This window comes from Mauremys reevesii, linkage group 3, assembly GCF_016161935.1.
Source record: "Mauremys reevesii isolate NIE-2019 linkage group 3, ASM1616193v1, whole genome shotgun sequence".
Classification (NCBI taxonomy): Eukaryota; Metazoa; Chordata; order Testudines; family Geoemydidae; genus Mauremys; species Mauremys reevesii.
The window spans coordinates 146733443-146761309 of record NC_052625.1 but is presented as its reverse complement, the minus strand read 5'-3'; the positions used below and the strand labels follow the sequence as shown (position 1 = coordinate 146761309).

Here is a 27867-nt window from a genome sequence, read left to right as displayed (position 1 = left end):
CCCAAAGTGGGTTGTGATTCTGTTTTAATGGGGTCACCAGGGCTGGAGTCTGGGCCTGAGGGTTGACCCCACTGCCCGGGGCCCAGGCTCGAGCCCAAGGGCTTCAACCCTGGGTGCAGGGCTCAAGTTACAACCTCCCCCCTGCCACCCCGAGCCTGGGGCTGAAGTCTTCGGGCTTTGCCCTCTCCCCCCAGCCTGGGGCAGTGGGGCTCAGGCTTCGATCCCCCCTCCTGGAGTCCTGCAGTAATTTTTGTTGTCAGAAGAGGGTTGCGGTGCAGTGAAGTTTGAGAACCCCTGATCTAAATCTATTCCTTCCTGCTATAGCTAGATAAAAATTGGAATTAAGTGCTAGTATACTGTATAGACAATACATATAGAGGATTTGTATTTACTTAACAAGGTTTTGGGAATTAATTTTCAAGTTATTAAAATTAGCTACATGGGAATCTGACACAGAGTGCTAAAATTAAAACTCTTGCCTTGAAATTTTTCATTGTTTTGAATAGGTGCCATGTATTCAAAGAATGCTCTGGTTGGGGTTTTTGTTGTTGTGTTTTTAAATAATTTGCAGAAGAGAGCATGGTCATAACTACGAGTCAATAAGTCTGGGTTCTACACACAACTCGATTTTTGATCTTCTGCATGTCACAACTTCTCTTGCAATATGAGGCATCTGAAAGTTAGGAAATGCCAGAGTTACAGTTGCTTGTGCAACCATCATTTACCCCCCTTGTGCCTGTGCATTATGATCTTTAATTACATGATCACATGCTATTTTTTCCAGAAGACCCTGGCCTCATTAAGTTCAGAGGTTGGATGCACAAAGGGGCCAAATTCAGGTTACACAGGCAATTGTAATTCTGACATTTTCTAACTTTCAAAGGCTTAACGTTGCAACCTAAATAATGTCCTTTTCATGAAGGTTTTTGTATGTAATATGTTAATTATATTCTCAAGTTGTGTTCTCCCAGCTTAGAGTAACTCCAATATTAATAGTTACCAAAACTGATAGTAATTACCAGTTGCTATCAGTTAACAAGATCAGAACGTTCAGATAAACTACCCCATGGGGAAACTAATTGTTTCCTAATTATTTCTGGAAGAATGAAAATATGTATATGTATTTGGTTAACATACATTTTAATATGGTTTGGGATTTGTCATTCTAAATAAGTTTTATACATGTATGCTACCAATTTGTTTGTCATTAATATAACTATTTCTTAGTTCTTCTTTGGTTGGTAATATATTATTCATTACAACCAAAGAAAGTATTGTTAAAGAGAAGGTGCTAATTTTTAAGATTATTTAGGTAAAATTCCCTCAAGAGAAAACTAGTGCATGCATTTCCTAGGAGATGCTTTTTAAAAAAGGATTGAATTGATAATCTCAAATTTATTTCACTGGGTTGATACTGATGTATTGTTTAGTTCAAGAAATTAAAACATTCATATATAAAATTGTTTGACAAAATAGGACTGGCCTATTAAAATACCTTTCTTAAATATTTAAATACAAACTTTTGGTGACATGAACCTCAATTAGGAAAACAGAATAAAGTCCTATATTAGCACATGAGAATTAATATATTGCAGACTAATGGCATTATATTTGTATCAGGACAATTTGGCATTTTAGCTTTTGTCACTTGTCTATCCTATCAGTCACAACTCTTTAATCACATACCTATAAATAAAGGATCTCACATGTTTTTGAAGAATTTCTGTCTTCAGATTATGCTTTTAAAATTACATTTAAAATTTCATAGAGAGTGTAAGTACAGTGAATTGCCTCCAGAATGTATCAAATATGAATGACCTGATCTTACCCACTATACTTTGAAATACTGACATCAATGACATTTCAAAATTTTTCAAGCCATCTGCCAACTTTTAATTTTATTTATTGTACTTTTAAATCAAAGACATATATTGTCCAAGTCAAGGGCGGCTCTAGACATTTCGCCGCCCCAAGCACGGCGTCATGCCGCGGGGAGGGGAGGGGGGCGGGCGCTTTGCCGCTCGCTGGTCCCGCGGCTCCGGTAGACCTCCCGCAGGCTCCACCGAAGCCGTGGGACCAGCGGACCCTCCGCAGGCACGCCTGCGGGAGGTCCTCCCGGCAACCGGCAGAGCGCCCCCCGCGGCATGCCACCTCAAGCACATGCTTGGCGTGCTGGGGCCTGGAGCCGCCCCTGGTCCAAGTAGACACTCATTCAAAGCTTTTTCCTCAGATTTTGGCTGTAAAATTTAAACTACATTAATGCAATTGTTCCAAAGATGTGTTTTCAATTTCACGAAAGCATATACACATACCACGTGAGTGCAAAATTAAGTATTATCAATGACACATTGCATAAGAACTTTGAGTGTAAAAGAAATCAGAAGTTCCCCAGAGATTTGATATCATCCATCTCTCTTAAGATATACCAATTAGACTTTCGCACTGTCTGAAACGGCTCATGACTGAGTGCCAACCTCAGGGCAGACTGTCAAAAGCAGGGAAGACACCCCAAACAAACAGGTGGTATGTTCTATAATTAGACTGGTTTCCAGCTATGCATTTGTAAGTGTTCAGTGAAGTAAGTCCTGGGCCTTGTCATGAGCTGGCACCCAGTCTGCCAGCATCAAATATATCTCAAAGTCAGTCAGGGTTGGAATCATTTTAACGGTTTGTTAAAAAGGAATTATGAAACATTTTTTCCAAGATGCAGCAAAACAATGAATATTTTTTAAAAACCTATCATTTTACATTTGAGAATGGAATAAGATAATGGCTAGAAAAAACCTAACAGCTGTTAAATCAATTTCTTACTGTACGTAGTAATTGCTTTTTTAAAAAAAATCTTTATACAGTTGTTTTACAAAACTTTAAACAGCAAGAGGAATTGAAGCACTAGAAAAATCTTCAAATATTCAGCATGAGTATTTAAACACATTGAGATCTTCCAAAGCAATCCCCTCCCCCTTACAGGTGTTTACTTGAAATTGTATCTTGTATTAACCACACTGTTCATGCTCCATATGAAATGAAAATACTTTTAGAAATACTCTAATTGCCACAAAAGTCAATTTTTATACAATGGCATACAAAAATTAAGTACACAAATTTGTCTGAATCAAGATTTTAATTTTTATTGCATTTGTTTGATTTTTTTTTTAAACTGTAGCTCACCTGAAGCCATTAGATGCAGCTACATTGTTTTCCAAGACTCAAATAATTTATCACACAGTGATTGCTTTGTACATCCATCTGGGTATACCTTCTCTAAGCTTCCTCTCCAGTTTGCCCAGGATCTGTAAACGCTGAGATTACTGAAACAGGTAAATCCACATTTAACTACCCAAACACAAACCAACAAGACAGCATATTGTACATAAGGCTATTAAACAACTGTTATAAATCTGTTCAGAGAAACCAGGCACAAAGAACTTTTTGAACACACAATACTGAAAAGCCAGCCATGAAATCTTTGCAGGTTAGGCATTCTCAAAATCCACAGTTAAGCATTCATCTTTGTAACTCTAATATTTAACATACAGGTTTTGCATTTCCTCAGCACTTTAAATATATTGTACTTTAACACGGTGGTTCTAAAATTGTACCAATTTACCAGAATACATCATGGATGATCCAACTAGTGATATCACATCCCACTGAACTGTGTTTGTTTTAAGCCATAACAGAGCTTGGGCTGCTCAAAAGGTCAACCTAACAACAGTGTAAAAACACACACAACTGAACTGGAAGCAGGTAGTAGCAGAGCACATTAAGTCCAGCACAGAGGCTCACCACGAAGAGCAACAGTCAAAAGTACTAGTCACAATAGATGAGAGAACCAGTACTCATACATACATATCAGAGGTTAGGAAAAACTGCATTGCCAAATTGTATTTTTAGATGAAATTTAAGATAAGATAAATTTGGGATATTTCTAATCTGTCATTGTCAATCCTGATTAAATGCTCACATTTTAAAGATGCATAATTTAAATTGTCAGTTTTACAATAATCACAAAATTAGCGTCTACTTTTTTCCATCACCTGTGAATTTAACAAAAACTTTATTGTCCTAATATGGATTAAACCTTAATATAAGCAAATGTATTTTCAATCTACAATTGTATATAGAATGTTATTAACACAGGGTATGGTAAACAGTTTGTTGTCAAAACATACATACATTATATGGTGTGAATAATGGACACTAACAAATTATAGTTTGCATTCTCTCTCTAGTATAATCAGATGCATGCTGATTATGTGCAGCATTTTAACACTGATACTAAATTTACAAGACTGCTCCCCCCACTCCAATTCTACGTGTAATAAAAGTAAAAAACTCTGAAGTAGACACATCTTCATGAAATTCATGATGGATTAACTTCAGTGCTTGTTCCACAAAGGTGTTGCAATAGGTCCCTGTGGAGCCCTTTCAATTACAACAAATTCATCAGGGTTGTCAAAAGCTTGGTAGTGGATTAGCAAATCCTGAATAGCACGTTCTTCAATCTGAAGGACGAAAGAAAGAGAGGAGGGGGAGGGAAGGAGAAGTCAGCATTTTATAATCAGGTCTAGAAGAAATCATCTCATGGGGGACGGAAACTATTCACTGTATAACAATGTTACTTTTAAAAACAAATTACTGTTACCAATAAGGTTTAATAGCCCTGAATAATTATACATCCTGCACATCAGTAATCAATGAATATTCTTAATTTCATTCAAATACAGATATGTTTTTGCATGGTAGGTCTTTTAAAAAAACCTGCTAGCTGGACAGGCTTTAAAAATAGGCAGGTCCTGGGGCCATACGTCCTAACAGATTCTAAAACACTCGTGGACTGGCTCTAGCAAAATGGGAGAAGGCAACACACTCCAAACCATGCCGGCAAGCAAAGAAAATTGGGGAACATGGAATTTAGCCCCAGCAGCTAATACTGCCAGGCTAGCCCAGGAGCGGGCAAACTATGGCCTGCGGGCCGGATCCATCCCACCAGCCATTTTAATCCAGCCCTTGAGCTCCCGCTGGTAAGCAGGGTCTGGGGCTTGCCCTGCTCTGGCACTCCAGCCAGGGAGCAGGGTCGGGGGCCGCTCTGCCTGGCTCCTGGAAGCAGAGGCGTGTCTTCCCTCCAGCTCCTACGTGTAGGAGCAGCCAAGGGGCTCTGCTCCACACGCTGTAGACGGGGCAGCATGCAGCAGAGCCCCCTGGCAATGCCTCCGCTTCGGAGCCGGACAGGGGACACACTGCTACTTCCGGGAGCCGCTTGAGGCAAGCACCGCCCAGAGCCTGAACCCCTGAGCCACTCTCCCACACCCTGCCCCAGCCCTCATCCCCCGGTCCCAGCCTGGAGCACCCTCCTATACTGCAAACCCCTCATCTCTAGTCCCATCCCAGAGCCTGCAGCCCCAGCCAGAGTCTCCTGCACCCCCCCGCCCCGCACTTTGAACTTCTCATTTCTGGCCCCACCCTGGAGCCCGCACCCCAAGCCAGAGCTCGCACCCCAATCCCAATTTCATGAGCATTCATGGCCCGCCATACAATTTCCATACCCCAATGTGGCCCTCAGGCCAAAAAGTTTGCCCACCCTCCCAAAATGGGCTAGCCATACCCTCCCAAAATGAGCCTGAAGTTATGCTTTAACAGCTGGTAGACACTATGCAGCATATAAGAACGGCTGTACCGGGTCAGACCAAAGGTCCATCTAGCCCAGTATCCTGTCTACCGACAGTGGCCAATGCCAGGTGCCCCAGAGGGAGTGAACCTAACAGGCAATGATCAAGTGATCTCTCTTCTGCCATCCATCTCCATCCTCTGACGAACAGAGGCTAGGGACACCATTCCTTACCCATCCTGGCTAATAGCCATTTATGGACTCAACCACCATGAATTTAGCCAGTTCTTTTTTAAACGCTGTTATAGTCCTAGCCTTCACAACCTCCTCCGGTAAGGAGTTCCACAAGTTGACTGTGTACTGCGTGAAGAACTTCCTTTTATCTGTTTTAAATCTGCTGCCTATTAATTTCATTTGGTGACCCCTAGTTCTTGTAATATGAATAATTAATTCTAAAATGTCATCTCTAAAAGAGGTAGTGAAAAAAATATAGCTTTCTTTACCTGGATCAAAGCCAAAGGTTTCTCTCTGCTCCTGATAAGAGCAGCTTCTTGCTGGAGCTCTTCCTCTACAATTGCTGCAAACGTGATAGGTGCTATCGCAGTAGAGCTAGTTAAGGATGTCACTAACCACGGACTGCAAGGTAATACATTACACAGTGAAGTATATCGCTGACATTCTGAAACAAAAGCAGTATAAAGAACTAACAGAAAACATGGTTCAAAATCTTTCATGTCAGAAATCAAGCTTACTTATGACTCTCCAGTTGTAGTAAATCAGAAACACGATCTTCTTCTTTGATTGTGCATCTGGGAGGAAAAAAAACATTAAAGTTGCTGATTCAATACTCTCTTGGAATGTAATAGGATTGTTGGCAACCCTCAGACTTATTCTACTGCACTAAGCATGCTACTGTGGGGAGAGGAACAGCTTGGAGAGGGGAATCCTAAGCCACTGGAGAAAAAAAAAAAATCAGTGAATTGAGTGTCCTTCGCAAATTGCAGTGTGATAGCCCACAGTGAGCAGTTACTAAAACATATTCCTATATTGTTCCTATTCAAATAACTACTTTAGTAAGAAGCATATGGGTGACCCAGCAGAAAATGAATTCAGACAAAAGTTCTCTTTGCACATTCACTGTATTGTAATATAGTAGCAAATCCAAAATTAAATACAAGACTTCTAGACAGAAGGTTTTTGAATGTGATGTAGTGGTAGAGTACCTGCTCCGTAGTTAGCTTCTTGATTACTAGAACTGTAATGGACTTACAGCACAGGCAACCTTAATTATTGCATTTCCTAATTTCTGAGTGCCTGACTTTGCAGCCTAAATAATATGTTTATGTAATGTTTTGTATTTAAAGATTTGAGCAGTGTAATTGCAATATAAGCATAGTATAAGCCAGTTCACAATAAAGCTGGGAATGATATGATCTCCAATCCTAAAATCGTTGTCTTGAAAGAGGTGGCGGTAGCATTAAGTTAACTGCAATAGCACTAGTGTATTATTTCTCTGTCAGTATAGTATTGATTATTCAATGCCAGAGATGGTGAATCTTCAGCACACATACCCAAGTACTTTCCCTCACAAATATATGATCTAGATTCTGATGAATATACATAAAAAGGGTGTAAAAATAGGGTTCATGGAATGAAACTAAACAGGAAAAAAACAAGCTTAATATCAAGAAAAAATAAATTCTGACAGTAAGATGTGTTACTCTGTATAAATCTGTCAAGAGAACTAACCATTTGGTACATTTAAGTCTACACCAGACAGAAACACACTAATATGTGCTGACCAGACTAATCCTGCACTAACAGGGGAATGGAAGAGACCTAAAATGGGAAATCTAAGCCCTCTCTAAATTGTATGAACCTCTGACAACATGCAGTTTAAAAGCATGGGAGAAGTATTATAGCAAGATTTTTTTTTTTTAAATAAAGTTCAACATTTATTTTTCAGTTATTCTACAGCACCTAATGTGCTTTAATGTGTTGGTATAGTCAACTCTCAATTGTTTTCATTTCTACATAATGTGATGGGGCAAAGCCAGATGGCTACAGTAAAGTAGTGAGGAACAGGTATGTTAGCCCCAGGCTAAACAAATCCCTGGTACCATGGTAACCAAATGGCACTTGCGCCAGGTTAATCACGACACCTGGGGCCAATTAAGACCCTTCTAGAAAGCAGTGGATTGATTGGGACACCTGAAGCCAATCAAGGGCTGGCTGGAACTAGTTAGAAGCTTCCCAGTTAGTCAGTGAGGTGTGGGTGTTAGGAGCTATGCTGCTGGAGGAATGAAGCAGTACAAATCCATATCAGGTGCAAGGAAGGAGGCCCTGAGGTAATGGTGAAGATATTGAGTGGGGGCTGCTGTGGGGAAGTCGGCCAGGGAATTGTACATGTCCTATTTCCAAAAAGTCAGCTACTATAGCTGCTAATTTTAGGGTCCCTGGGCTGGACCCCGGAGTAGAAGGTGGGCCTGGGCTCCCACCTCCCCTCCCTGATTAATCACTGAGACTGGGAGACAACAGAGACTGTGTGAGGGAGGATTGCTTCTCCTCACCTCTGTTGTTGGCTTATGATGAAAATGGCTCAGTAAACTGTGACCCTTGCCTCTAGAGAGAGAAGGACTAAGTGGAGGGTCACAGTGAGCCTCTGAGACTAGCAAAATCCGCCAGGAAATTCAGGACCCACAGAGTCAAGGACAGAACTTTGTCACAATAACATACTGTAATTAAATAGCCACAAATTGTCTCAGTAATTTCATAGAAAAATTCCTAATAGAACTCCAGTGACTGGTGAGTTCTCAAGTTCTCTGTCTGGGATTTCTTCCATAGAACACAATTTCACAGACAACAAGAAGCATAACTCCTATTGCTGGGAGAAGGTGAGAAGGTGATTTTTTTATTTTTTTTTAAGAAGTATAAATAAGCAGACATCTCTCAACAAAGGCTACATCCAAATTAACTCATTTCCCCCAAAGAATAGAAATACATTACAAGATCAACAAATTGCCTAGTGATCCAAAAAACTGCAGATAGATCTTTCCCACTCAGACACCAGAATTTATTGATCATGAAATCTCAACTGCAATATTCATCTGAACTTAGGTGAATCATTGAGTAAGGTGAAGAAGCAACAAAAATGGGCCAACTTAAACCACAGTTAGGCTCATGAGCTGAAGGAGTGCACACTTTGTAGTCAGTTAAAACTCTACAGTCTCACAATGAATGCCAAGTTAAAGCTTGTGGTGACACCACCGGGGCTGATTCCTTCAACTCGACATTCATAAAAACCTTGCTATTTCTGATTCAGTGGCTCAGTTGTAGCATTCTACATTCCTGTGTGTCAGACTTGTTTGCTCTCACTTTGGGTCTCTCTCACTCTGATCAGTCAGGAGCTGAAAGTAGGAATAGAAGATACACGCTCCAGCTGTAGGACGGAAAAGAAGAGCCTTGTGTTGCTCAACAATGCCTTCATTCTACTAAGGTAGAACACTGATGGTCTCCACAGCAAATCCTGTCCAATCTTCTGAGCTGAAACAATGGTGTCTTCGATTCAGGTACTCGAGAACTCTAAAATCATTAGCATTTTTAAGAACCACACAAGAGCATGTGGTAACTTCCTTTAAGTAAAATTTCCTGACTGACAATGCAGACGTAGGCTTTTTGTCAGCATCATCTTTGCCAAGCTAGGGAGATGTTCAAGTATTCCCAATTCTCAGTTTTTAAAAATGAGCCTCTATCTTCTATACACCTATGTAAACAGAAACCCCCTAGCCCTCTCAGAAGACAAAAGCTTCTGAGAAACATGTAGCAGGTTGACACTTTGAATGAAAGTCAGATGCATGTACCCTTCTACCCCTGCCCAAAGTATTCACAGGACCACTATAAAGTAGTAAAGCAAAATCAACTTGGTCATAGCAAGTATGACTCAGTCTAGATAATGAAGTTCTTTCCAGAGCAAGACTTATCACAATTAGCAGTTGTAATGTCACAGTACACTCTAGTGATCAATTAAAAGATAAGCAGAGGATAATTATACAGGTATTTAATGCACAACCATCATCTATTCCACTGCTACTGTGATCTTTACAAGTAATTAACGAGGTGGTCAGATATTTCACATTTTAAGCATTTTGGATCTAGGTTGTTAAGGATAAGAAATCTGAAATTAAATAAGTGCATACAATAGATTAACTGTGCATCTAATGGTTTAACATGTTAATACTGCGTCTTAAGTGGAATCAAATAACAAGGGGTTAGAAGCAGTGGTTCTCAACCTGCGGCCCATGGGCCACTTGTGGCCCAATCCACACACAGCTGTGGCCCATGTGACATCCTCAGGGCTATACAGGTAGAATTGGATGCAGCCCACATAACACATTGTGGATCACATGTGTGGCCCACAATGGTAAATAGGTTGAGAACCATCGGGTTAGAGGATAGTGAAAAGAGTGTATGGAAGTGTCAAATCTACAAATTTTTGTGTGGGAAGGTCTCTAGGTAAGTTCCAGGCCAACTGTTGTCTAATATGTGTTTTAGGATTTTTAGAAGGTGTTGATTTATAGTCCTCAAGATGGATCGTCTCAGTGTATTCAAAGTAGGGGAACAGTCAGAGTAGCAGCAAGGCAAACTTCCTCAGGCTGCTCCCTCAGTGTGACTGACCTTGAAAGAGGATAGCTCACTCTCCAAATCCATTCAATACCTCCTTTTAAAAAAAAAGAAGTCATCTCTGCTGAATCAGGTAACAGAAGTGCTAGTTGTGATTCTGGTGATGTGACTACCCGTTCATTAAAACTGGGTAAGACTATGACCAACTCATTTAGTAAGGACAACTCAAGAGGTATCAGACCAGACCATAATGACTTGTTCAAAACTAACCTAGACAGGATATAGGACTTTCAGTTACAATTCCTAGTATCCTACCTTCTTCTGAACCAAATAGTTCCCATTCAAATATTTTTTTAAAGATAATAATTGGAGATGTCCCTATCTCCTAGAACTGGAAGGGACCTTGAAAGGTCATTGAGTCCAGCCCCCTGCCTTCACTAGCAGGACCAAGTACTGATTTTTGCCATAGATCCCTAAGTGGCCCCCTCAAGGACTGAACGCACAACCCTGGGTTTAGCAGGCCAATGCTCAAACCACTGAGCTATCCCCCCACAAAGGTTTCAGGGGGGCCGCCAAGCAAGGCCAGCATAAGACTCGCTGGGGCCCAGGGCAGAAAGCTCAAGTCCCAAGTCTGGGGCCTTATATTGACACTGTATATAAAATTCTAGATTAATTAAATAGCGTCTGTTTAGAAAGAACAGAATCAACTCAGGTCACCTGAATTTCACAGTTAACAAGATGTGCAGTTATGCAATCATTAAAAAAACCCACTTAAAATCTATATTATTTCTAAGCTTCGCAATATCTCACCTTTGCAGTGTTTCACTGATTGCTTTTATTTTTGTTTTTAAAGCTAATCTCTTAAAATTTGATCATTTAACTTACCACAAATTGGTAGGATTCACTTCTGAATGATTAAAGTTAAAATTTAGTTTAAAAAAAGTTGTCAAATAGATGTCAATAGTTTAAAAGCAATTAAAGAGGGCAAAACAGCTATAACATTAAAAAAAACTAAGTTCACTAAGGTAGGTCGTATTTTGAAAAAATATTTTATACTTGAGTCATACTACTTTCATAGCAGTATAATTGCTAAACACATCTTTATGTTAAGAAAAAATGGAAACAGACTATGGAAAAAAAGTCAGAGTGCCATGAAAATTACATCTAGCACAATCAGTTTTAATCATTACTGCTTATGCTCCTTGTATGGCTGATGTAGGAATTTAATCCTGAGTTATATTATGAGTTACTAACTTTAGGCCCAGACAAAGAACTTTGCCATTGCCTTCAATAGAGATTTATTGGGCCATTTAATTTTTGTATAATACTCATGCCCTAAAGAAACCAAACATAAGGGATTAATGGGATACAGATTCTTTAACTTGTCATTGACCAGTTCACACTAGGGATTTGAGCTAGATGACTGTATACAGATACTATACTTCAGAGGCAGTGAACAAGAGAGAGTTTGGTCATCTCAGTCCAGTTGCTAACTCACAAACCTCATAATTAAGGCTATGATTTAGTCACAGTTATTTGTAGTAAAAAAAGTCATGGACAGGTCACAGGCCATAAACAAAAATTAATGATGGGTGACCTGTCCATGACTTGTACGATAAATACCCCTGACTAAATCTTAGCTGGGGGGCCGCTGCTCTGGGAGTAGGGGACGGGGAAAGAGGCACCAGCTGCTGGGGGCCGCTGAGCAGCAGCTGCTCTGGCTGCTCCCAGGGCTGCTGCTCAGGAGGTCCCCGAGGCCAGCCACACAGGCCGCTGCTGTGGACGGTCCCCAGGGCCACTCCAGCAGCGGCCGGTACAGCTGGCCCCAGGGCTGCTCCAGCAACAACCGATGTGGCTATCCCTGGTGCCACCTGAGCAGCTGGTCCTAGAGCCCTGGAATCAAGCACGCTGGCTGCTGCAGAAGTCACAGAGGTCGTGGAGAGACAGAGCCCTAATCATAATCACAAAACCCACCACCATAATTCCAGCGAGTCGCCAAGAAAACTGGTTCCAACCTATAAGTGAAATCAAGCAAGAAAATCCACAGACAGTTTTAAAATGGGAATAGTAATTAGTAATTAACAAAAACTGGAGCTATCAAAACCACTATCTCCCCCCTTTCTCCATGCATATTGTAATTCATCTCTGGTTTGAATACAAGTATTAGCAGATGATCTTGCCCACATGATAGTAAATATTTGAACTGCTTTAATTTTAATATTAATACTACATGTGCTGTTCATATGCTTGCATGGCAGGTAAGAAAATCTGATGCATACAAATAAAAAGAACATTTGGTTTCTATTCATAACTAATAACTGCTAGCAGCTTTTTCTAAAAAATGGATGCAGTGATTTTTAAAAATGAAGATCAATGTTAATGTACTATTCTAGAATGACTACCTAAAATGAAGAAAGCAAAACTTTTATGCTATACATTTAAGATTAGAAATAGAAAATTATCAGGTAAAAAATTTGTCAGTCAGCAGCTTCTCTCTGAATTAATTACTCATGGGCTAACTATGGAATGCACAACTTGTGGAATTCAGAGTTGGCCCAGAGTTGCTGCTGGAGGCTCCAGGACGAAGCTCTGCCTTTCAGCTCAGGCCACCAGAAGAGTTCTTCCACAGTTGTAGAAATGCTCTTGTAGCCAATTAGTAGCATGTACGGTAACCTGACAATTATCACACTAAATTAACTTTAAGATAATATACTTTAAGATAATATATGCCTAGAACTTCTTTTAGTGACAATTTTCAAATTTATATTCTGGTCATTTATACAATTACCCTGGTGGGTTGAATTCAGAGAGAAGCTGCTAAGAGAAAGAAAATTATCAGGTAAGAACTGTCACATTCTGTTGCACAGCTTCTCTCCTAATTCATTATTCATTGGAAGTACGGAGCAGTGAATTCCAGAAGTAGGGAAGGAAATGAAAGGATAAGCAGAGTTTAATTATTCTAGTAGAATAATAGGAAGCAACAGGCGTTCCCCCCATATAAAGCAAGAGCTTTATAAACTATGGAGTTATGTGTGAGAAGTAATCCAGTAGCACCCTCTACCAAAGAATGCTTTTTTAGAGGAAAGGAAACTTACTTGAAGATCTTCCTCGGATGAGGCTCAAACACTTTTCCCTCAATGCCTCTAGAGACTTCTGTGAATAGTTTCCCAGATGCCTAGTATACCAACTGGTAGGATTTTTACATCTTGCCTGCAGCAACCTTGAGCTGCAAGGCCTTGGCATTTTGGACAGAATGGGATGAACAGGGTACAACAAGCATACATCTCAAGCATATGGAGTATGTATCTTTATAGCTCTAAGAATGCTTATTTATATCACAACCTTCAAAGCATTAGAACAAAACCACGGGATAATTATTTTCCAGCAATTGTGGAAAGAGGAACTTACTTTGGACAGAAATGTTCTGGAGCTATAAGAATAATCTTTTCCCCGTGACAAAGGCAATGTGGTTCTTGTTATGGATATAAGAACTAATTGTAAAACTTGCTTTTCCAAGGTAATGGCGACTGGAAAGGTCTGCCACAGGCTTGTCTAATTTGTCATTGTAATTAAACTTGGCACCTGATACTTAAGTAGAGGATCCAAAGTGCCTATTTTCAAAATGCCAGTATGGCTGGTACCCACCTTTCTAAGGTGCTTTCTTGTAGCCAGCAACCAAGCTTCCCAGAGAAACTTTAGTGTAGCTGAGATCACTAGAACTTTGTGATTATTATTCTAATTGTATTATTATCCTATCTAGAGGTCAGGATCCCATTGTGTTGGGCTTTCTGTTTCCCCTCACACCAGAAATGTAAATTTGATCAGATCAATGAATCCCTGGTGTTATGTGGATACCAAACTATATCAGAGTTTAATAGAGAATCCATGCTGAATTACACTTCACTTCTGATGCCCAAGTTGTTAACTGTTCCTGGTTTGAATGAAAGAGTGTCTGCTTCAAGAGGTCTGTTGTTTACAATGTGGCATTATTGGCTACCTAGCAAGTCCAAAGTGCCTTCTGAGCCAGTAGAGGACAAGGACACCACAACTCTACTTTTTCTTCTTTCCTGTATTCTTTATGTGAACTGTCTTGAAAGGTAGCAGATTCTTCTCTAACCAGGACATTAATTTCATTGCCACAGAGAAGCTTTGACCTCTAGTTACTCCCTGGTTGGAAGAGATGTCAACACTCGTGTCTCAATCCCAGGCCAACCCTAATGGGAAGTAAGGGGAGGTTTTCTCTGCAGTTACCGTAATTGCCTAAGGTTTCTTGCAACTTCTACTGAAACAGCTGGTTCTGGCCATTGTCATAGACAGGATACTGGACCTGAAAGGTCCAATCCTCTGTAGCTATGTTTGTGGGTTTTGCTTCTTTTTTAATTTTTAATAAATTTATTTTAAATAAAATAAAAAATGACACACATCCTGATAGAGGTGTCAATATTAACTAAAAGCGCGCTCGCTCGCACGCTCTCTCTCTCTCTCTCTCTCTCTGAGATGAGATTTTTGGAAATTTATCTTCCAAGTATGTTTGTGTCCATAGTGAGTATTCAAGGGTGTAGAGCAGTGATACTCAGACCTCAGTGGTTCAGGAACTAAACTAGTGATCAACATTACCCAAAAGAGCCACAGTAGTGTGAATTGTTTCATTTACTATAGTACTATATATTCATATTTAAACAGTATGACAGGTTAATTACACAGTACAAGTTAATAACGTAACTGGTTAATAACATAGTAAAAGCATCCTGATTGGTTAATAATTGAAGCACACAGTCTTTTAATATCATGTGCTGCAAAGAGCTGCAGCAGACACATTAAAGAGCCACTTGCAGCTCACAAGCCTCAGTCTGAGTATCACTGGTCAAGAGTGAAAGTTGGGTGTGACCTGTGCCTTGCTGTGATTACCACCAGCCACTTAAGACAATGGATACAGAGGGTAGATCAAAAGGAAGACTCTTGTACAAGCACTGTGGTTCACACACACACACTTTTTTTGTCTTCATCATTATGAGGATTTTGTTGATTTCTTGCATGCTTCTACTCCAGATTTTTCCCTGTGCCAGGGTAATGGCACCTTCTTGGATACACTTGGTGTTGGTAGTAACTAATCGACTTCTATGCTGGCTTTGATAGTGAGGGTTGATGCCTCTCTGCAATGTCAGTTACTAATTTCTCTAATGTGTCCTCCAATAGCTACTCACGTTTGCATGCACAAGATATCAGTTTTGCATGAGTGACAGCTATTCCTGGGTATAACACAGCTTCCGTGTAGCTACCAAGTTATCACCACAAATCACATCAAGGGTTTGACCAGAACAAAACCCAAGACATCTCAGTCCAATCAAAAACTATACCTCTAGACAATGAGCCACTTGTTTGCCACAAAGTAGGCTTTCCTTACTAAATACATGAAAAACCTACAATCTGAAAGGGTATAGCTGAGGCTTTGAAAGTGCAGTGTCTAAGGCAGGTTTTGGAAGGCAGTCCCCTTCTGAAGGTGTGACTTGTCTTTCCCTGGTGGAGCTACTGCTACACCAACGTTAGGCTCCCAAAATGTATAAAAAGTCTTTATTTTTATACAAACACTTTAGTTGAACATTTGGTTTAATCAGATGTCCTTATTTGGATCTTACGATGCACTCACTGGAAGCATTAATGGAAAAATATACATAAGAATACTTGAAAGGGAAGATATTTTATTAATATTAATCAGTTCCTTGCAAGCTACTGTTTGGTTTTTTGTTTTTTTTTTCTCTAAAGCATGTGTGGTACTTCTTCCCCTGGCTATCTAGGTAATACACTATTCATCCTGGCACAGCAACCACACAATAGAGGAGTGGTACTGGTACAGAGATCCAACTGTGGAAATAGCTGGCTAGATGTGCCTGGGGATCTGCAAACCGGCCTGCTGGTTCCCTCAGGCTGGCTAGCACTGAAGTACCATAGGAGCAGCCTAGTACCACTCTGGGATTTAAGCAGGATCATTATGAAGGGACGGGAAGGGATTTCTTATTTGCCCCTCTATAATCCCATGAAGGTGCAGCTTCCTGGGGATTGGATCACGTGCCTCTGTTCTGTGACAGACTGCCTGAAGTGTTCCTAAGGCTTTAATGTGGAGCCTGATGAGTGGGGGAAGAGAGCCTTTCCTACCTTTCAGAGTCTGAGGTCATTTCCCTGGCAAAGCAAGGGTTTAGGGCTGATGATCAGAAGGCACAATTCCCACTCTGCTGCTTCCTGAAATCTGAATCCCTTTCCCTGGCAGAGCGAGGGTCTTTAAGCTTAAAGCCAGACTGATACAATTTCCATTAGACTACAGCCTGAGGCAGGGCTGCATAGGAAGAACAGCCTTCTCTGCAGGCCCAGACATGTTGCAGAGTGGGAGAGGGCGGTGAGCCTGGTACAGGGCACTGTGAGAAAGACTATGTAGGAGAAAAATGCCAGCAAACACTACCACAGGGTGAGAAAGCAAAAGAAGGTTTTAACCACGATTTTCATCCCAATTGCTAATTAACAATATTAATTACTACCATGGGAAGGACACATTTCCTTTTGCCTTTTAGGGACGCTCAGGGGTTTGCAGGACTTACCCTTGAGTATCATGAGAATTCCTCAACTCCCAGTGGGAAGAAGGGAAGCTGTGTTGGAGCCCTGCTCAATCCTGGGACCTGAGGGCCCTTTAGTTTCTGGGGACGGGGGAGAGGACAACTTGATCCTTTCAAGGGGTTCTCTCCCTCCAGCCCAGGTCTGTTGTGGGATTTACCCCTTGAGCTGGCTTGGTAGTTTCTTCCTCATCCTTAGACTCTCTCACTGAAAGCTCAATAGCGCTGGATTGGTCTTTTCTGCATTAGAGTGGCGATTTCCCAAGGCAGAATAGGGACCTAACATGCCAGTCAGACTCTGAGCCCCATACCCTGGCAGTGCGAGGGTCGGGTGACTGGCAACAGGTGAGGCATAATTCACCCTCTGCAGAGCTTGTAAGTGCTGTTTCACAAAGGCTTCATAAGCCGGGTGTCTGCAGCACAGCTCACGTAAGACCTGAGTAGGTGCACAGAAGTCTGTCAGGAAGGAGCTGCAGCAAAAGATCCATGTGGTTGAAACCAACATGCTGCTATTTACTAGGGGATGGGAGGAGAAGGAGGATTATAATAAAGTTGCAACTGCATGAAAATGAATAAAAACAAAAGTTTTAAAAAGAAAATGGTCAGGAGAAACTGAACCACCAATTTGTTCCACAGCAGGAGGCAGAAAATCTGATGGCCTAAGCTAAAGAGTGGAGCCTAGTCCTGGATCCTTCAGAATCACCACTGGACTGCCTCCAAATTCCACAGGTGGAGGCATTAGCTCATGAGTAATGACTGGGAAGAGACGCTGTGCAACAGAAATATCACTTACCTTACGGCCTTTTGAGCTTGTGGATCCTCAATTCCTTTAAAACAAACTTTTTTGACAACGATGCCCGGAGAATGACCTGCACTGACAGATTTTTCTTCTTCTAGTACAAGATCACGGAATGACTTTGGCAAAGCTGAATGGATTGAAGATGCCCTTTAAAAGCAACAACAAAAGCTTCAACATTTTAGACCTACATTTTTTCAAGACTGTATTTGTGAGTCGTGTTAAACATGGGCTAGAGATCCACACGATTTTATGTCACCAAATATCATAATTTTGCACATCAATGTATCTGTCAGATCTTTTCCTGTGAATATAGCTCAAGGAATTCACTTGGGGTATGTCTACACATGAATATTTAGTAATTTTTAATTGCTAAAATCTAGGGTTAATACAACAAACAAACACTGGTGTTCTGTCTATAACAGAAATAATTAATTGTGTTCACTAACATGATTAACAGTTGTTAAAACAAGATTAAAATGTCAAATGTAGCTATATGCCTGTAGTGTCAATTTTACTAGACCACAGATGGCAGACTCCTTTGAAGACAAAAGGCTTCATTTTGCAAAACCCTGATAGCAAATATAGGCAAACCCTAGTCCACAAGTTTCAGTAGAATCCTTACTCTATTACATTACATTATACGTGCTATGCTGGGTACTCTCCCTAAAATAAATATTTTGTTGAGGAAAAAAGAATAGATGTGTAGTATGGGAAAGTAACTGAGATGAGGAAAATTAATTCCTACCATGAAGCATACCACCCATTTTCCCTCTGCTCACCCCAATGTGTCCATTGCCCCTTCATTATGGATCTCCAGAACTAATGCAGGATAAAGAATCAGCCTTCTAGATAAGTTAGGGCAGAGATAGTCCGTTTTATGCTGAGGTCCAAATTTCTTGGTCCAAGATATAGTCAAAGCCCAGACTCCAGAGAAAATAAAAAATAATGATAAGTAAATACAAAGATTTCAGGGTCTATTCAAAAGTGTCTGGCGGTCCAAATTTGGCCCATGGTCCACTTACTGACTATCCTTGAGTTAGGGGAAGGGAGAAGAACGACTAACACGCTACTCAAAAGCTATTTCTATTTACAGGAGAAAAGAGAATTATCATAACTTTACTATATGATTCCCTCCTATCAGGATCTCAGGCATCAATCTTGCATGCCTTTAAACACATGCTTAACTCATCACCACGAGTAGTCGTGTTAAGCATGTGAATAAAAAAAAAAGCCATAATTTTTTTACTTTTTAAATATTATTTCTTTAATGCAGAATACTACCTACACCAAGGCAACACTGGGTGAAATATAAACCTGTATCATGACCAAAGCAAGAAAAATTAAACATCTAGAAAACCAAATAGCAAGCACTGTTCAGGGAAATCTCAAACACGTCAGGAACTGAACAGTTTAATACTACACCTCTACCCCGATATAATGCGACCCAATATAACATGAATTTGGATATAACGTGGTGTAAAAGTGCTCGGGGGGGGGAGGGGGGGGGAGCTGCACACTCCAGTGGATCAAAGCAAGTTCAATATAACGCAGTTTCACCTATAACAGGGTAAGATTTTTTGGCTCCTGAGGACAGTGTTATATCGAGGTAGAGGTGTACTTCATCAACCTGATGTACGCTTAACCTCAGGATTCAGCCAAAATTCAGCCAAATTCAATTTTACTCTGCAAGTACTTTAAGCTATTACTCACATATTCTCTGATGCACTTTTCTTCCTTTGCGTGATTCAAGCAGTGCAAAGGGAGCAAAGCAAGTCCCCAGCTTGGAATTCCCCTGACATAACGTGTGCAGAGTCAGCCTGCACCTGTTCCACTCCCACTGAAGTCTTGGCATATGAGAGTTAGGGAGATATGACCAGAACATGCTGGCTAACCCCAAGACAGTCCTTTGTGGTCCATTATTAGCTAGCAGAGGTTACAGAAGCCTCTTCTGGGACCAGTGCAAAACCCACTAGAGAATTAGAGAACTTAACTAACTAGCTCCATGTCACCTCCTTGCCACAACTACATCCAATGGCAACTGGGCACAGCAGAGAACCTGCATTACTATTTTTTGTCATTTTAGGTAAAAACAAAATGAAGCTTATGAAAGAGTTATGGCCTAGCCAACAAAAAACGAATGGCTTAAATGCAATATCTTTACTAAACTCGTCTTGCTTTGTGCACGGTCCTTTCCACCTAATTTGTAACACACTAATTTAATTTGACCAGACTGCTTTAAAAAAAAAAAAAAAAAGATGTTTTAATTGCATGGAAGGAACTTAAAAAATCTTATTCTGGAATTTTGGCTGTACACAAACAAGTGTGAAGTTTCTTTATAGAACAGCTATTGACATTTTGGTGTGTTACAGAAGGCACTTTTATAACAGATGGCACACCAGTATGGACTTCAAAGTACTAAAATACATTATGATGCACAAAGCATACTTTTGCAATAAAATATCAAGTTTTAATTGTTGATGGACTCTAGGTATCTGAACCATATACACCTATACATACACACACATACACACACACACACACATATATCTGAACTATATTATAGATAAAATCCAAATAAGGCCAATATTTTGTTTAATTTCTTGTGGGACATGAGAGTCTTTCAAAATAAAAGTGTTCCTTACAAAGTTTATTATTCTCTACCAGTCTTCAAAGCACTTGATTTTAGCTTCAATCCCCCAAACTGTGAAATTGGAGGTTTCTTTTGGCATAAAAGAAAAGAATGGTATAAGTTAGACTGTGTCTTTTAATCAACCAAAGAAAGTGCCAGAAGGTCCCACACCCTTCTGGCAAATGTTCTTGCCAGTAAAACTGCTGAATTTCCAAGACAAGTATCTCCTTTCACTGGAACACAAAAGCTCTATAGCTCTCAACGTACTGCACGCATGGAAAGCTGAGTTTGCCACCAGATGTACTCTACATTTTGGATCAAACGATCCATAATTCCACATGGTTAAGTGATGCACCCATCCTTACTGTTCTGTACTTTTATAGAAAAATAGACAATGTGGATGATAATTGTTAATACATTTTAAAAAAAAAACTAGCAAAAGCAACCAGTAGTAATCTACAGTTTGCCTGTTGAAGTTTAAACTTTACTTAACCAAGTTAATTCCCCTATACAGCAGCTAGGTGATTATTTGAAACATTTATAGATTTCTCACTGATTCTCTACTTTAACTCTTGGTTTAATCGACATTTTCCATCTGAGCAGGCACAGAGGAATATTGTAGATGAACATTTATAGGCATATGTAGCCACATGAAAATTAAACCAGAAAGTTATCCTTCAGTAGAAGATGCATTGGCCTTTTCACTTAAGATACCTGGGCCTGCATATCACACTATACAAAATATTTCAAAAGACTGATTTATTAAAAACGTGCCCAACAATCTCTAGGTGCTTGTACATTTAACATAAAAGACACCAATTAACCAAAAGAATTGACTAAAAGTCAGGTCCCACCAGCCAGTAAATTAAACTTCAGCCACTAAAACTTCTGGGGAAAATTGGATGAACATCCTACAAAGCTTAATTCATCCTTTGTTGGACCATGAGGAAAGTAAGTTTTGAAAAAAACCTCTCAGTTTGTCAAAATGTACATTATGTACCAGATTAAATCTCACTAATGTAGGTACTGTATTCACTGCAACATGCTTAAATGTCAGTTTAAGGATTTTTATGTCTAATTTGGTAATCCCATGCCATCAAACCATTATATAAAAAGTTCAATAAACTCCAAATCCTGCAGTTTGGAAACACTGGCTCTTCCATTATGGAAGCATCAGTCACAACTCCAGGGTTCAGACTGAGTTCTGCTTTGCACTTGAAGCAAGAACTCAAACTTTGTTATGTATGAAAAATAAACTGCATCTGCCCCAAAATTACAGCACTTACTCTGAATCCAGAATTATTTGATAAAATGCAAAACAGTAAATTTCTGTGATAAGACAGATTTTCAAATTAATGTTAAGAGATATACTGTGTCAAGTCTTTTCTTTGTCCAGAATCATTATTAATAATGGAACACCACAAATTCTTCAGACTTTCCATACAGTTGACATTAGTTAAAACACTGTGCCTAGGCTATACTTGAAAAAAGATTGTAATTATAGTAACTAATGATTGTGATATTAAATTGCTATAGTGCTCCTTGAAAAAGAGAGGACTAACAGGGGATATGATAGAGGTTTATAAAATCATAACTGGTGTAGAAAAAGTAAATAAGGAAGTGTTATTTACTCCTCCTCATAACGCAAGAACTAGGCGGTCACACCAAATGAAATTAAATGGGCAACAGTCAAGCTGTGGAGCTCCTTGCCAGAGAATGTTGTGAAGGCCAAGACTGTAACCGGGCTCAAAAAAAGAACTAGATAAGTTCATGGATGGATCACTTGATGATTCATTCTGTTCATTCCCTCTGGGGCACCGGGCATTGGCCACTGTCAGTAGACAGGATACCAGGCTCGATGGACCTTTGGTCTGATCCAGTATGACTGTTCTTATGTCTATCATGTCTTTGATACTGTTGACCATACTTACAATATGCATGACAGGGCCCAGCTTGGTTGTGGCCTTTAGGGTATATGAATGTTGAGCCACAATCACCACCACTAACAACAACTCCTGTTTAAAATTTTCAAGAACGCTGACTGTACAAAAGTAGAAACAACACTGTTTTCTTGTAACTAAATAGAAGTTATGTCATCTTAAAAAACAAAAAAAAACAAAAACAAAAAAAAAACCTGCCCAAAGGGAACCATCAACACAAAGACAAATAAACTGAGTTAACTAAGATGGCATACCATGCGCTTCCTGGTTTTGTAACTCTCGTTGGTGTGGGTGGCGTGGCTGTAATTGAAGTAGTCTCCAGGCTGTTTGTAACTGAGCCACTATCTTTAGCCGCCATGGCAATCATTTTTCTTTGCTTCTGAGAAAGCTTGATTCCATGAGAAGCAGGTTTACTATGAATTAAAATGACAATTGGAAAAGAGAAAACAATTGAATTTAAAATACTAACCTCAAAAGACAGGTTATTTACTTGCAACCGTTATTCGAGTGTAACCTCTATATATTCACACTTGAAGCACTGGTGCCTCTAGTGTAAAGCTGTAGAATCTTGTGAAGAGCAATGCCCTTTGAGAATACTCTCCCTTCCCTCCCTGCCCTTGCAAGGATCTCTAGAGCATAAAAAGTAAGGATTAGCCCACACATCCATCAGTTCCTTCCCTAGTTCAGGAAATTCTTTCCCACGACTCCAAAGAAAAGGGGAAGGGAGGCAGGAAGTGTCAATATGCAGTTGCAATCAAAGAGCAACAGCTGCTGGTAGTAATCTCTCTCCTCCTTCTGTAAAGTCCCACTTGCGGAAGACTTGAAAGCAGTACAATTCTATGGAAGGTGGGCTGAGAGCCTAGGTGAACGCTGTCTGCAGAACTAACAAAATGAACATCAGGTCTGAACAACAGGTCAGGAGTGTTAGTGACTGAAATTTCCTCTCCTGAATTAAGTCTGACAGAGAGAGAGAGAGAGATTGCTGAAAGCACATATCTATGCCCATGTAGCATTTTTGCAAAAAGATGAAAACAATCAGCATCCATCTGATGCTTTACTACTCTCATTTAGTTAAGTACACCTTGATTTCTCAGGAGACCAAATACCTAGGCAAGTCATAAAAGGCATGAGAAAGATGCTTGTGAGACTACAGACAGCCTAGTGGCCTGAAAGATTAAATCAGGGATGATATTTTTTTAAACTGGAAATTGTGGTGAAGGTATGCACAGGACCACATTTTCCATATGGAACTGAGCTTATGCAAACTCAGCCTTCTGGACTGCATCTCACCAACAACCTGGCCATATTTAAAGCTATGAGGAATGCCCTTTTCCATAGCACATGGCATAGATGACATGCACATGTGAATCAGCGCAAAGATCCTAAGAGTTTTGTGAAGGAAAGATTTCAATCTCATGGCAAAGGAGAGTCATGCACCAGAGGGAATAACTCAAGGACAGCTCAAATAAATCCATCCACTGCAGTATTTCTGAAAAGGGAAGTCAAATTTACTTTGTCTCAGATATCACAACAAAGCAAATGTTTCAAGTAGCATTACTAGTAGATGGAGTAAGTCTTCCATAAACTAGAGGATTGTACAATTCCCCCATGCATGTGACAGTAGTTGCTGACATCACAAACAATTCAGTCTGGTAGAACTCAAAACAGTTCTTCAAATGTTCAAAGTGTAATATATCAAAAGCAAGAGAAGAGCATCTCAGATTCACTCTCTTCAGCTACTGAAATGGGGAAACTTCGATATTTATTGCAGCAGGTTTTTGTCTGCTTTGTTTTTCAACAGGATCTACTAGACTTCAGAATAAACCTCCCCATAAAGCATCTCAGTAATCCAGAAGTCAGGCTGTCATCTTGAGAAGATTCAGGTTCAGATGGATACTTTTACCCTCAACTCTAAGACAAAGAACAAGGAGAATGGAAAATAGAATTCGTGGTACTAAAAAACATCTGACCTAAGATGTCTGAAGATGAAACAGCCAAGACCAATTCAGGCTACTGACAACTTTTTGGATCCATTGTGACTGACCTCCAGACAGACCTCCTGAATCAATGGAATCAGAGGGAAGGCAGAAGAATTCCAGGTTCCAGTAAGAAAGGTGAGTACCCTAGCTGGGATATATTCTCAGTTGAAAATCTGAAACTTACGAAGTTAAGTATTTTTCCATTGGCCACTGTGACTACCTGAGTGCAGGTCGGGTAAGTTTACAAAAAAAAAAAATATGAACACACTTTTGAGGTACCTAGTACAGATGACCAAGTCCAAGGAAGGATGAAAGCCCATAGAGGTCTTTCTAGCACTATAGCAGAATAGGTTTGAGGCTAAAGGGCCAAAAATGCAGCACCAGGAAGCCCAATATGACTGGAACGGAGACTTTCATTGCAGAGGTGTCAGGAGTTGCGTCCACTCCCCACAATCTCCAAACACACACAAGCTGCTCTGGAAACTGAGAGGCTCCTGTCAATGTGCAGCTGATCATGCATAAATAGGAGATATAGGACATATAGGAGATATATGGACAATATAGGATCGTTGGATCCAGATCCAACGATCCATCATTGGCAGGTGACAGCGAAACAGACTGCCAAATATCTATCATTGTTGACATCAAACTACATTAACTCAGATAGATCTATCTATCTAGATCTGATCTATTTTCACTAGAGCTGGATAGAGAGCCAATTCAACTAATGGTTCACCAAAGTCATTGGTGAAACTAAGGACATTAGTACTATTGGTATCAGGCAAAACTTCAAAACGAGTAGTTCACTAGTATTTAAAGGAGCTGGATTATCAGCACCGGACTTTTGACATGAATGGATCCGAGGACCTAGCATTGCCAATGCTGGCACCAGAGTACTTCTAGCATGTGGTTTAGAGTGAACTGCAAAATCTTCAGCACCAAATTAACTTGAACCAGACTAATTTAGGGACTTCTGTTTTTCATTGAGTATGCTAGAACATAACTGAGCTTAGTCAGCCAGGGACTTGGACACTGCTTCAAGGCAGATGAAGAGCCATTTAGGAGAGCAGTTCTCTTAAATCATTGCTAGACTTAATGCCAAACTTAGTCAACTGGGCCTATAGAGCCTCCCCTCATAGCAGAGATGTCAGAGGCAGCTCTCTCACTTTGGGGGTCCAGATACCAGTGTCAATCAGGCACCTTTTCTTTTTTTAAACGAGGACACCTGACTGATAATTTAACAAAAAAAAAAAAAGTCCTGAAAGGGCAGAGGCAAATATATATTGTGACAAAGTTCCTCCTCTACCTTGGTGGTCCTGGGCTTATTGGCAGATTTTGCTAGCCTCAGAGATCTTCCTGTGTTGGATCAGGAGTTGGGAGGTTTTGGGGGAACCTGGGCCCACCCTCTACTCCGGGTTCCAGCCCAGGGCCCTGTGGACTGCAGCTGTCTATAGTGCATCCTGTAACAGCTGCATGACAACTACAACTCCCTGGGCTTCTTCCCCATGGCCTCCTCCAAACACCTTCTTTATCCTCACCACAGGACCTTCCTCCTGGTGTCTGATAATGCCTGTACTCCTCAGTCCTCCAGCAGCACGCCCTTTCACTCTCAGCTCCTTGCGCCTCTTGCTCCCAGCTCCTCACACATGCACCACAAACTGAAGTGAGCTCCCTTTTAAACCCAGGTGCCCTGACTAGCCTGCCTTAATTGATTCTAGCATCTTCTTGATTGGTTGCAGGTGTTCTAATGAGCCTGTCTGCCTTAATTGTTTCCAGAAAGTTCCTGATTGTTCTGGAACCTTCCCTGTTACTTTACCCAGGGAAAGGGGACCTACTTAACCTGGAGCTAATATATCTGCCTTCTATCACTCTCCTGTAGCCATCTGGCCTGACCCTGTCACAATATATATATCCATCCAATGAGGATACTGCAAACCTAAACTCTGAACACTTCAGCTGTTAAGAAGAAACTGAAGGGTAACTGGGTCCCTCTCCCCTTTTGTACTTTCAGAGTCCACCACAATGGGAAAGTGGGATGCATCCCAAGGGCCACTGCTCTTCAGAAGATTCTACATCTTGACACCAGAAGTGCCAATAGAATAGAACAAAGTGGAATATGCAGAGGACACTTGAAACGCTAAAAGTCTATATGTTGGGTGTTTTTTGTTTTTTTTAAGGGTGGAAGGGAAGTCAGTTGCATGCTTGGGCATACAAAGAATGAGAGCTTCCTCCAGACATAAACACTGTCACATTGCTCCTCATAGCGAGATGGTGGAGGCTGCCCAGGATGTTCCCCATTCTCTGACTAAGGCAGAATCACTGAGCACTGCCACATGTGATGCTTCAAAAAACACTAATTCAATTTTTGTTTCTGTATGTGCAGTTTTGTTGAGTGTTTCTGGTCTGAAGTCTTGCTTTACCATGAGTTTTGTTTCCAAAACGCACTTCTTATTTAATTCTGTCTTGTGTTTGCTCCCTAAAATCCACAGATGGGTGTCATTCAGGCTAGTATGTGGGCAAAAAAAGTCCTGCAAAATGTCCAGTCTGCATTGAAATCATCTCCTCCATCCACACCAGTGGTACTCTTTGGGAAAATACTATGCACCCAGACAGGATGAAGGAGGTGGTGTGAAACAAATGGTACCTGGAGAGCAACCAGATGGAAATTTAGATTATGTTTGAGTGGGGATGGACAGAGAGCAGAAAGGTTGGCCAGCTAGGCCACTGATCCCACATATGATCTGTTATTTTACTAATCTTTCCATTTACATCTCCAGAGTCCAACAGAAGGTTCTGCACTAACTACATGAATCAGGCCACTGCAGACAGAGATGTAAATTTTAAATGCATGCACAGAAATGATAAAACAAAATGAATAAACAAAGCTGTGCAAACACAAAAAGAACAAGATTTTTTCTTCTTCTTTTAAATCTTAAACCATCTGAACCACTAAGTAACTCCATAATGGCCTATTCTTCAACATCTCTCCTTTTTTATAGATATTGGTTTTTTACCAACCCTGCATTTGTCTTTGGCATAGTTCCATGCTTCTGCATATTTTCTTCAAGTTCCATGATGGTTCTTAGATCCACAGCAGGAGGGCTGGCAGGGCTGAATGAAAAATAAAAAGTTACCTTTCAAGGCATTCATTTTTACTTACATTCCAGAGTTTCCAAACTTCATTGAAATCTTCTAAGTCATACTTAAATTATACATCCGGGTACCATCATATGTCTATTTCCCCAATTATGGCAAACCTCAAATAGAATGTTTCTGACAAAAAAAAACTTTTTATATATGTGTATATACAGAATACACAAAAATACTTCCAAGATTCATTACAATGTGAAACAAGAAGTAAAGTGTGATTACTTTTTAAAAGCCATTTTAAATAAGATATTTAAAACTAGGATACTTGTTTAGTAGTCAGCTAGTAACTTAGGTATTATGGAGACACTGGTCACGACTCCACAGTTAAGGCAGAATTCCACTTTGCACTTAAAGAAACAATTAAACCTTATTGTTTTGTATGGAAAATATTTGTTATCCCTCCCCCTTCCCAAATTACAGCACTTACTCTGACTGAGTACAGTGTGAACATTCTAAGGATTTACTTGTAAATCCTTAAATTTATGAGATAAAAGATCTTGTATTAAATTAATTGTAAGAAATTTAGTATCTATCATT

At 40.2% G+C, this 27867-nt stretch overlaps 1 protein-coding gene across 2 annotated transcripts in view; it reads right to left on the bottom strand.

The window, feature by feature from the left end:
* Positions 1–3105: 3105 nt before the first annotated feature.
* Positions 3106–27867, bottom strand: part of IBTK (inhibitor of Bruton tyrosine kinase) — a 90379-nt gene continuing 65617 nt past the window's right edge. Inside the window, exons 24-29 of one of the 2 annotated variants that reach the window (XM_039529442.1) lie at positions 27199–27291; positions 22456–22614; positions 17627–17779; positions 6364–6420; positions 6115–6247; positions 3106–4508 (exon numbers count right to left, since the gene is read on the bottom strand). In XM_039529442.1, the coding sequence (XP_039385376.1) occupies positions 4383–4508; positions 6115–6247; positions 6364–6420; positions 17627–17779; positions 22456–22614; positions 27199–27291 (721 nt within the window). In that variant the 3' untranslated portion in view covers positions 3106–4382. Of the gene's footprint in view, positions 4509–6114; positions 6248–6363; positions 6421–17626; positions 17780–18411; positions 18557–22455; positions 22615–27198; positions 27292–27867 lie in introns of those variants that run through there. The other variant, XR_005595932.1, reaches the window with a different exon arrangement.